At 42.6% G+C, this 11,418-nt stretch overlaps 1 protein-coding gene across 2 annotated transcripts in view; it reads left to right on the plus strand.

Moving 5' to 3' along the window:
* lamc3 (laminin, gamma 3) overlaps window positions 1-10,145 on the plus strand; it is an 83,687-nt gene extending 73,542 nt beyond the window's left edge. The window contains exons 18-28 of one of the 2 annotated variants that reach the window (XM_029515521.1): window positions 192-372; window positions 1,487-1,731; window positions 2,836-2,912; window positions 3,242-3,376; window positions 5,044-5,263; window positions 5,759-5,905; window positions 6,624-6,726; window positions 7,194-7,396; window positions 8,117-8,257; window positions 8,363-8,462; window positions 8,866-10,145. In XM_029515521.1, the coding sequence (XP_029371381.1) occupies window positions 192-372; window positions 1,487-1,731; window positions 2,836-2,912; window positions 3,242-3,376; window positions 5,044-5,263; window positions 5,759-5,905; window positions 6,624-6,726; window positions 7,194-7,396; window positions 8,117-8,257; window positions 8,363-8,462; window positions 8,866-9,128 (1,815 nt within the window). In that variant the 3' untranslated portion in view covers window positions 9,129-10,145. The remainder of the gene's footprint in view (window positions 1-191; window positions 373-1,486; window positions 1,732-2,835; window positions 2,913-3,241; window positions 3,377-5,043; window positions 5,264-5,758; window positions 5,906-6,623; window positions 6,727-7,193; window positions 7,397-8,116; window positions 8,258-8,362; window positions 8,463-8,865) is intronic. The other variant, XM_029515522.1, reaches the window with a different exon arrangement.
* The last annotated feature ends 1,273 nt before the right edge of the window (window positions 10,146-11,418 follow it).

Raw genomic sequence — 11,418 nt, forward strand, 5'->3', positions numbered from 1 at the left:
TATGGTGTACCAAGAATCAGCGTCCTATCTCAATCCCTGTGTCTGAATAAATAAATACAGATATGGGTAAAGTTTTTTTGTGTGTGTGTGTGTCTGCTATTTGTTGTTGTTTCTTTCGGTATTGCGGAAAAAATAAAATAAATCTGTATTCTCATTGACACCGTCAGTGATAAATCTTGCTGCTATTACAGGCAGAAAAGCTGAGGACTCGCCTGCAGGATTTGGAGAAGCTCCTGGCTCACTTTGATTGCCGAGGTAGATTTGGGAAGCAGCACCACCTGCTGAAGTATCACATGGCCAGGCTTTATGAGCATGAGCACCAGAGGGAGGATACTCTGCCCAATGCTCTGGAGGATTTTCTGGCATTCCAAGGTAAAAGCCGCCAGAAGTCAAAATAATTCTACTTGGCCTGTCACTCTTGTTAATGTTTCCTATGTGGTCATGGCATCCAAGGAGACACTTGGCAGCCTCCGCTCGGTGAAACACGGAGCTCTTTTATGTCCCATTGTAACTCCAGTGTCACATTTTGGCTGCAAGACGACAACATGCCATATCAGTACATACAGGACCGGCGAGCATGGCTAAGAAATTTGTTGTGAAATCGCCCCCCCCCCGGCTTGGTGCAGAATGGGGCTATTGCTCTGTCTGTGTCTCCTCGGTGTGACGCTGTTACGGATACGGCACAACAAAGCGATTAAATCAGGAAGCAGGCAACAATACAAACCTCTCCCAATTACTTTAACACAATGCTGATGTATCGTCATTATCTTAGGAAGGGAAAGGACTTACAGGCTCAGCTGCACAGGCCAAATGGAGACAAATCATAACAATATAGAACAAGGCGCTGTGTGACCAACTTAATCCCTATTTATATGACAGGCAGCACATCTCTAATCCTCGGTTTATTATGATTATAGCTGGAATCATGATAACACCCCTCCCACCACCCACATACTGATACACATACACACCCGTAGTTATCGGCCATGCTTTTTAAGACACTGGGTGGCCTGAGAATGATTTAATGAGTACGTGGGAGTGACAGAGCTCAAACGCAATACAACAGGCACCTATTTGTTGTGTCTGTTTTTATAGGAAAAAAAGATGTAGGAATAGTAGATGCATGTAAACAAAGCGAAAAAAAAAAATATCCAGACATATTGTACTAATTGTACTCAGCTCCAAAATGGCTATGTTGACTGAAAACACCTCACAAAACAAAGTGAGACTGTGTTATCATGATACTGCGACAAAAGCATAAACATCTGGACAGAATTCCACTTGGCTGTGTTTTGGGGCTTTTTTGTTTTTTGTTTGTTTTTTCCTAGCTGCTAGCAGATAGGAAGGATAAGGGCCCGATTTCATGGCGTACCAGAGAGACAAGCATTGAACTGCAGGAAAAAGTTGGAAGAATAATATTCTCTGTGAAATAATCCGTGAAGGTCTTAATATGGTTTTATTTGCTTTGTGCTCTTTGTTCTTTCAGAGGCACGAGAGGCCTTCATAAAACAATTTTCCCTGCTGGAAGCTTACACCGGCACACTCCTAGCTCAGCTGCACGGCATTACGTCTACTTCGAACTGCAGCATCAGCATGACGGAGGATGAGGCGAAGGAGAGGGGGAAGGACGAAGAGAGCAGGGGTCTGTGTCAAACCTTGGCAGACACTGTGCTCATCATCAGGGCATCTCAGAAGCAGTTAAAGCAGGCAACACTGGACCTGGACAATGTGGTAGGCAAATAAAACCGAGCACATCCTCAATTTTGAGTTAATTCTTTAGTTAGTCAGCAGATATTTAACTGCATTGTGTCCTCAGGATAGTCCCACTCCTCCCTTTCCAAAAGCACATTGATTTTGTAAGTAATCCAAATGATTTCTTGTCTTTATTACGGGAAGCTGCACTTTACTACTGGGCCTCTTTCGTCTAGATTGACAAAGATCCCCCAAAGCACAACAATATTTCTTACCCACCGTCACACCGCCTTCCCCCTCCTGCTGAGTGGCAAACTCAAACCAACGTTTGATGGACGCTAAAATTAACAACTTGTTCTTCACTCACCATGAGGCTTTTTTCGCTGTCTCTCCTCAACGCTCACAGGAATCTATTATGGATACGGCTGCCATGTTATTTAGGTTCTGGGAAGATGAGAGAACTTGTTTTTGCCAGTATATAGCTCTCTATTTCTGATTGTGTGTCTCTGTGTGTGCGCCTGCAGAAATACCTCTGTAGCCCTTATCACTTGGGTAAGCCTGAAGCAGCAGCAATTTAATTCCATATTAATAAAAAGAGCAGTCACCCAAAATGGAGAAAAAATGCTACTGTGTCAATTGCTGATTTGGTTTTCCCATTTTTTATTTGCATTTTCTCAAATTAAATGTCACTCGAGGATGGATTCTGCATTCCATTGGTGTACACATTACATTTATCAGGACAAAACTTCAGGGGATTTATTTAGAGGGAGGGTATTACCGTCTACCGCTGCTTTGAACACATTTTGATTACACATATTTAAGCAGAGGTGCGTTAGGTGAGTTTTTAGTGTTGGTTTACAAAAGCTAGACCTGCGCAGCGAGACAGATCCGTGACTGCTTTTTTGGCTTTGTGTATTCAGATTTGTTTAACAGCTTTCACATTAATCCAAAATTCTCTGAACAAACAGAGCTGGGTCAAAAACAAAAAAATCAAAAAAACAAGCCAGATGTAGTGTGAAAAATCCCTAAATTATTAGATGGGCACTTTAATTCACATGATTTAATTTCACACGTAAAAACAACTTGAAGACCTTTATTCTTTTTACTTCTGAGGTATTCTTTCTGTCTCTGCTATTTTCATAGATCATTCCTTTCGAGACGATGTCAGGACCCAACAAATGGAACACTCTGGTGAACAACTCGAAGGTCCTAATGAAAAGGTAAGTCGGGCCAATTGTCGATTTTAAGCAAAGATTACTGTAGTGCTCTGCGGGACCTGAGCTCTCCTGGCTTCCCTCCGCTTACTGTAGCTCTTCACGTACATTGTGGTTAACTGTGAATCGATGCCCTCAGCTGCATGGAGTATGCAGCGTTATTATGGGGTAGTTACAGAAATCTAGACTGGAGAGCCAGCGAGGGGAAGTCATCGATGCTGACATCCAGTTCATCTCTCCTTAGGCGGTTGTAATGGTGTGTTATGTTGCTCACTTTCTCCAGTCTTCCTCCCCCCTTTCACTTTGTCTCCCCCCCCTCCCCTCTATCCCTCTAGTCACATGGAAGCAGCAGACCACATTGAGGCTGTAGCCAGCAGGGCAGTAAGAGCTTCAAAGCAGACCTTCAGTCTCCTGATGGATCTACTGCAGGACAACTCCACTGAGGAGTACATCAGGAGCCTAACGGAGCAGTGAGCACAAAAAAAAAAACACACACAAACCCAAACATACGCCCACTCAGACAAGCACAAGCAGAAAGAATGTTTTCCATTCTCATAAAGCATCCTTTATTGCAAAATCCCAACAAGCTGCATGACTCCCTGGATTATTGTGCTTTTTCAGTATATTTGTGACAAAGTGCACCTATCCACCATATTACAGCTGAAGGTCCTCTTCTTCACAGCAGCCTCTTAAAGTACATCGGAGTTTAGGAGTAAGACATTTAGCCACAGGGGGACAGCTTCTCTCCACTGTAAGCCTATTGCTCTCTTGGATTTGCCGCACGCTCGCTGCATCTCCTAGCGTGTGATTGCTGTGAGGATTATCCTGAATGCTAGACTGAATGATGCAAAAAGCCCCCCGGTGGCCATGATGAGAGCAAGAAGCGAAAAACTCAAAATTGATTACCCCCCCCTCCACCAGTTGTCAGCTCGGTTCAGTACAGTTCTGTTAATCTTCGGAGTGTTGCTGTGCAGCTGTGTATGCGTGCATGTGTGTGTCTTTGTCACATATGTGAACTGAGCACTTTATGTACAGATCGCCGCCATAAAATTGACACATACATTTAAAAAGATCAGGAAAAACTGACAATGGTATTGAAAAAGTTGCAACCAATAGGTCCCGATCACAAGGCCTCAAATGAGAGCGGCACCTCTAAGATTTGTCCGAACATGGTAGCAAACTAAGTCGATCCCATCTCGTCAGCTCGGTTCCTTTGGACCACATCAGCACTCCTTACTGAACTGTAAACAGGTTGCCTTTACTCAACCAGACTTCTACCATATGGGCTGTTCTGAAAGGCACTCACATACGACCTGTTTTGTATTCATGCGCCCTTTTTGCAGAAGCCAAATTTCAAGCACAAAAAAGTACTTCAAAGCAAAACATTGCAGCGTCCCAGTATTGTACCAACACGTTAAAATAATTATGCTTCAAATGAATTATTTTGGGCAGCGCGGCGGCATAGTGGTTAGTACTGTGACCCTAAAGAGGTTGTTGGCTCGGTTCCCGGCCTGGGGCCTTTCTGCGCAGATACTGCGTGTTTTCCCTGTGCCTGCGTGGGATTACCCCGGACACTCCGGTTTCTTCCCACCGCCCAAACACATCATGTTTGGGATAACTGGTGACTCTAAGTTGGTAGGTCTGAGTGTGAGTGGTTGTTGGTCTCTGTCTGTCTCTGTGTGTTGGCCCTGTGATGGACTGGTGACCTGTCTAGGGCGACACCGCCCCTCGCCCAGTGTGAGCTGGAATTGGCTCCAGCACCCCCCACGACCCAGAAACGAAGAAGTGGTAGCATGGGGGGCGGGGTCTGCTCTGTTGAAGTAAAACAGAGCGGATGCCATTGCAGCTGTGGAGATGTTAAGATTGGAACCATAACATCTACTGCACTGCTCCTGTCACCTGCTATGAGTTATTGAGATGCACGAGAAGCCTGTTTCAGAGTGTTCTGATCCAAGATATGGAAATTAATGTGCCAAATAATGCAAAATGCACGTGAACCTTGTGAGTCTGCAGCTTAGCGTTATGTCATCACCTTAACACTGAGAAAACACATTTATTACAGTTAGAAAAAAAGAGAAGTGGGTGTTGCATTATATTTCATCGCCTTTTTTTTTTTTTTTTTTTTTCCCCTTCTCAGAATTGCACAAATGCAGGAGGAGAAGGAGAATCTGACGGCACAGGTGATTGATACTGTGGCCAAACAGCTGGCTCTGGAGGAGGAAGCTGCCAGTTTAAAGCTCACCCTGGGTGACATCACATCATCCTTACGTCAGTTGGCTCTGACAGATGCCAGCTCATCACCGGAGCCCGACCAAACGCAGCTCAACCAAACACACCTACCAGACCGTACAACAGAGGTCAGTTTGGACAGCAGCAGCAGGGTGCGAGCGGAACGTGAAGCATTAATTATGTCACGTCGTGGGGCAATGAGTGAGTCATTCAGGCCAAAAAGAGTGATAGCTACGTGTTATATAAAGAAGAAACCACTTCAGGTCATTCAGCTATGCTCGTGCAGAGATACAAGCAGATCTCATATGTGAAGAGTAGGCTGTTAACTCAACTTCATTTTTTCCTTGATTTAACATTTGGAAAGCGTGCCTTCAGAGGGGGACACAGAGTTGGCACGGCAGGAAATGATTCTGGCAGGGTCTGCTGCTCATGGGGGTGCATGTTGTTCCAGAGGAGGGCGATTAACCACTGCAGTATCTCTGGGCAGACAACACACTGTAAAATGACACAGAAACAGGCTGAAGTGCTCCCTCAAAAGGCAGCATAGAGGCCTTTTTTGGCAAAAACCGATGAAGGAAGAATACTGAAGCAATTGAAATTTTGTATTCTTGCTTCCTGTTTAGAGGGTCGATGACCTGCTGGAAAAGACAAAAGAGCTGGACCAGGGAACTCAGACCATGGATGAGCACATCAGCAAAATCAGACATGGGATGGAGCCTGTAACACGAACAGTCAACAAAAGCCTGGACATGCTGGATGGCATCAGTGAGGTGACTCACAATTTTATGTGATGATTACGTAAAATACTTTATTATTGGATTGATTGCTTTGACACATTCATGTTCCCAAGAAGAAGAGTCCTACTGACATTGACTATCCTCTGACACCATCCACTAACTTTTACAGCCAAAGCACTGCTGAGCCCAGCAGGTTGATAGTCAGAGGAATTATTATTTTAATCAGAGGTAAAAGGTCAAGGTTACTGTAATCTCATAAAACAAGCTCATGACCTTGATTCATGGATTCACACAGCGATGATGACGAGCCTGAGGATAAAACGATGAGGGGATGACTCAGTCAAAGGTGAACTTCGCTTTAATACCACGATGTTGTGAAAACACGCATTTTTCAATGCTGTGACTCAGAAACAGATGGTGGGATTGTGTCCATGCTTCCAGTTGCTTGATGGGCTACAACTGTTAGGTGCTAATTCAAGTTTAGTGTTATGTCTTGGACAGATTTTCAGGCCATGTTACACAAGATTCCATGTTCTCTACTTTTCAGATATTGCTAGCATGCTAAGATGGTAAATGTGGTAAACTAATCATCGTAATATCATGACGGTATGGGCTTTCTGAAGGTAGTATAGATGTGTCCGTTTATTCTACAGTTAATGGCATGACTGCAGAATTTCAGTTGACCTTTCGCTGCCCCTCCTTCTATATTCACTGAATTAAAGATATTTATTCTATCCGTACCCCTCCACAGCTCCAAGCTCAAGCTCAGGGAGCTAAAGTGCTGGCTTTGTCAGCTGTGGTGGCAGGAAAAGAGGTGGAATCAGAGGCCATTACCCTCCACAGAGAAGTAGGAAGTGAGTTCACATTTAGCTTGTTTATCATTTTTACTCCCTTCACTGCCTGCCTAGCTATTACTGTTGTTGTTCAATGTCCAACTAAATTATTCTTCTCAAATGGAGATGTCAAATACTGTGACTGAAAACACGTAGGACTGCACACTCAAGTATCATTATATTAAATAAATATATCATCACCATAGGGATGTTTTGTAGTCTATTAAAAGCAGCAGCAGCTTTAGGAAAGTTAAATGGAGTCGCATGTTGAGAAATTTACACTGTAGGCTTCATGAATGAAATGTTGGCTGTTTATTAAGAGAATCTGAAGGAGTTGTTTCTGCACAGACTTTCACTGAATCAATAGAACATACATTCAGACCAGAATAAGCTAATCTTGATATTATGTACTATTTAGTTTAAATTCAATAAAACCCAGAATCTATCTGTATTTGCCCAACCTGATTTCTTCCCAATCTCAACTGAAGACATGGTGAGGGAGTGGCCCCGCCGACAGGCCCAGACCAAGGCTGCACTGAAGAAGGAGAGACCCCTGGAGGAAAAGGTCCTAGCTGATGTCAGGAAACGAGTGTCCCAGATTGACCAGATGCTAAAGCCCGCTCTGGAGAACTCCAGCCTCTCCAGCAACATCACCAAGGAGGTGGAGCAAACAGCTCAAGCATTAGCAAAGGTATGGCGTGTTTAATTTTAAGGATGGCAGTGTCACTTCATCAGTCAGTCAGTAATATCTCAATGAATATCATATCACTTGCAATGGGATGGCAATTTATTTTGAACATTAATGGTTCCCTGAGAAGGAATCCTAATGAGTTTAATGATCGACCAACTTTCCCACCATTAGGGTGTCTGTGTAAGGTTCCTCTTTTTTTGACAGATTTTTGATGGGTTTGCCATGAAATTTTATAGAGACATTTATGTTCCCTAAAAGATGAATCTTAATGGCTTTGATCATATTTTCATGTCACACCACTTGTAGGTCAAATTCCCACTTATGAAATGAAATTGAATTGCTTTGGATTTCATAACATTTCATTCATCTATGCTTCTCTGGGGATGACAGGATGATAGCTTTTCATACAGGGCCATCGTAAGGTCAAGCTTGTCCAGTAATTCATTGTATAGCCAAGACTTTTGAATGAATGATATTAGAATACTTTCTGTTTCATGCAAATGTTATTTTACTGCCATGCTAAACAAAGACAATAAACGTATCTGCTAAACATCAGTATATTGGCATTTACTTTAAAATACTGTGTGAACGTGCAGCTTCTGAGAGCTGCTTGCATCAAAGTTAACTCTAACTCTTGTTCAGTAAGTAGCCTGCATATATTACATATCGTATCTAATGGTTGGTTGCCTTCTCTCTTTCCATCATTTTTTTTTTTTGCAGGAATCCAAGGCCATTCTGACCCAGGCCAAACACACCAGGACCGCATCTGCTCACCTCAGTTCCCATCTAGACTCGGCCCTGCAACAGCTGGCTGAACATGAGATGCTAACTGATGCAGCAAACTCCCAGATTCCCTCAGAGGTACAGCTATATAAATGTCTGAAAGGCAGAATCTATGAATATTGATCTGTCCTTCCTGTGCGGAGCTTAAAAGACGGTTTCCAGACTCTGTCTTTTTATTCCCAGCCTGAAGTGTCCCTCGCCAGTATAAAGGAAGACATGGAAGCAGCCAAACTCCAATTAGAGGCATATTCTGTCACGCTAACCGACCTAATCAGTAAGATTGGTAAGTTGTGATTTTCACTATGGCTACTATTTTAAGTCTTGTGTCGATAAAAACTCATAAATCTTCATTAAACCTTAAATGTCAGATCACTGAAGAGGTCCGAGCTTTTTAATGCCTCATTGAACATGGAAATATTTCCCAGATTTTCATCCCCTTGATAAAGCAAGAATAACTTGTTCGTGGGGCCCAGCAGAAATTTCTTCTGGGTAAATCTGAGTAATTAATAACATTCACTTAATGTATTTCTTGGCTATCTGTACTTTGCAGCCAGTATGTTCACATCAGACATCACTTATAATGACCAAATCACTATAATTAGCTGTTTGAATCACTGATGTCAGGCTGCTACTAAAACAGAAACTGTTGAAGCTCCTGTCTTTTCTCTCATGTACGGGCCAACCAGATGGGAACGTGCCACTGGAACGCTTCGACCGGATCTTGAACGACACAGCGCGTCGTCTGAGCATGCTTCGTGGGAGCATCGACAGCCCGGCGCTGGACTCTAAGATCCAGAAGCTGCGAGCAGCTGCCGAGGAGCAGCAGAGCCAGCTGGTCCTCATTGAGCAGGACATACAGGAGATCAGGGAGGAGAGGGACAGTCTCACGGACATTACTTTAAACCTGCCTCAGTCCTGCCCCCAGGCCACAGGTACAGGTAAGGGCTAGATCATGTGGATGACAGGGATTCAGTCATTGTTAGGACAGGCGAACATCAGAAAGGCACTGAAGGATTTTATTAATAAAAAGGATGCCGGCCTTTTGCTCAGTCAAAAAAGCTCAGTGATAATCTTCCATCTTCCCCTCTTCTGCTGAAAGGTACAATTTGCCACAACTGCACATATATTTTCACCAACTATCACAGATCTCTACCCCGTCTCCAGTGATTTATGCCTTGTGTTGCTCCTCCTTTAAATTTTTTTTGTTTTGCTTTGTTTTTTCCCTTATCCCTCCCCCTCAAACTGTCTTTTCACCAACAACACATCAAACTTTAATTTCATCATGAATAATACCCAGCCATTGCGAACTGCTGGAGTGCGCTGTCATGTTTAAAATAATGCTGATTTTTCTTTTGTGGGTGTAAAAGGTGTGTCTGAGTGCTCTTCCATACTGACACATTCATTTACACTTGAGCTCTTTTTCATCATCCTGGCTTAATTAACAATCAGCCCTCTCGGCCTCAGCAGGGTTCAGGTCAGGCTTCAACAGCACACAACCTGTGTTCACGATTCTTACAGTGACTACCTCTCTGTTTTTGTAGTCTGTCCATGTTTCTGTGTCTGTTTCTATCAAATGCTGAAACGTCCCTTGTCCCGGCGCTCATGGTTGGTTGCACTCTCTCCAAAAAGGGAAAACAAAGCAACGATCAGTGTTTCGCAAATATATTAATGACGAGACTTGAAAGACTGAGGTGCCTAAATTATGTCGGAGATGCATTTTTCATACAAATACTGAATGAGTGATCAGGGAATTAGACCAGTTACACATCAATGACTGCTTGCTTTTAATTATAACCATATTTGGAGTATATAAGGCCATTACACAATAGACGGTACACAATAAACTATACTTAAAGGGTCATTTTACGTACCACAATGTCATTTTTGAAGGACACTGTCAAAAGTTGGAGGAGCAACTCACAGCTGATAAGAGGCTTCAAATTGTGGTTGGTGGTTCAATGAGCACAATGAACATAAAAGGAATAAAATAAATGTTCGGTTCTTGGAAAATCATGCTTTGTTTGTGAAATTTTGCATTAGCGTGTGAGTGTACATCTATTAGCACTCATCTTGTGTCATCTCTTTTTGGTTCAAAATGGTAACCTCTGGCTGGCGAAATACTGTGCTGGACACTAAAGTGGACCAAATTTCTTAAAGAGCGCAAAGATACAGCCAGGAGACGGTTTAGAATCAAGTCAGGAGACAAGGTGGGGAAAGCCAACAATGACGTATGACTTCTTCTCCTGAATTTAGCATGCTAACCAGCTAGCCCTGGCCTGTCGATTCGCTGTAGCTTGCTTCGATTCGCTGCTGGGAGGGTGTAAATAACCTCTTGTCTGGCAAACACACCCACAGCAAAATTTCCTGGTAAGCAATAATCGCCTCCATTTAGGAAAGGCTTCTTTAATTTAACCAACAAAAATTTGTGTTTCTTGACAGATTCTAACTGGCAAGAAAAAAATAAGTATTTCCCAAAATGTGCATTAGCACAAATACACCTACTGTAAGTACAATGAAATGTTTCACCAGATTTTGGTTTGGTTCACCCAGTGATTACTAACTACAACTAGCAAATAATATTTTTATTTATTTATTTTGCACATCCAGAAAATATGATTTCTCTCCTGTTGTCAAATAAAGACACAGACCTGCTGCTGTTTAAGGCTCAAACAAGATTGTAAGTTTAGTAATTTGAGAGAAAGGAAAAAAAAAAAAAAAGACAATTACAAGTTTGGACCAATATTCCAGTTTTGAGAAGAACATTTGTGGATATCCGTCATGCGGATAAAGGCAGCTCAAAGTTTCTGCAATGAAGTAATTTTCACTCAATTTAGCATCACAGCCGAGATAAGTGTCATTGCCATTTAAAAATGAAATCAAAATTGTTCTGAGAGTATGGTGACAGAAAATACCGCAGAGTCCTTGAAGTAATAATTTTATTCAAACATCCATATTAGGAGTGGAAATGGCAGCATTATTCCTGAAACGGTAAAAAATAAAATAGCCAGCATCAGGTGATTCGTCATATATGTAATTTCTGAAACAATATCAAACAGTTACTCTTTGAACTAATATATTGCTGAATATCAGAGTTGATGTTTCCCTTGATTTGGTGCAGCGAGAGCAGTTCAAAGCAGGAGATAAATTCAAGCCATCAGCAGCAGTCATCCACAGTGAATGCAGATGAAGATGGCTCATTACTGTTGTCTGGTTATGGCAGTGTATACCGGATGGGTCAA

This window comes from Echeneis naucrates, chromosome 12 (genome assembly GCF_900963305.1).
Source record: "Echeneis naucrates chromosome 12, fEcheNa1.1, whole genome shotgun sequence".
NCBI classification, from domain to species: domain Eukaryota; kingdom Metazoa; phylum Chordata; class Actinopteri; order Carangiformes; family Echeneidae; genus Echeneis; species Echeneis naucrates.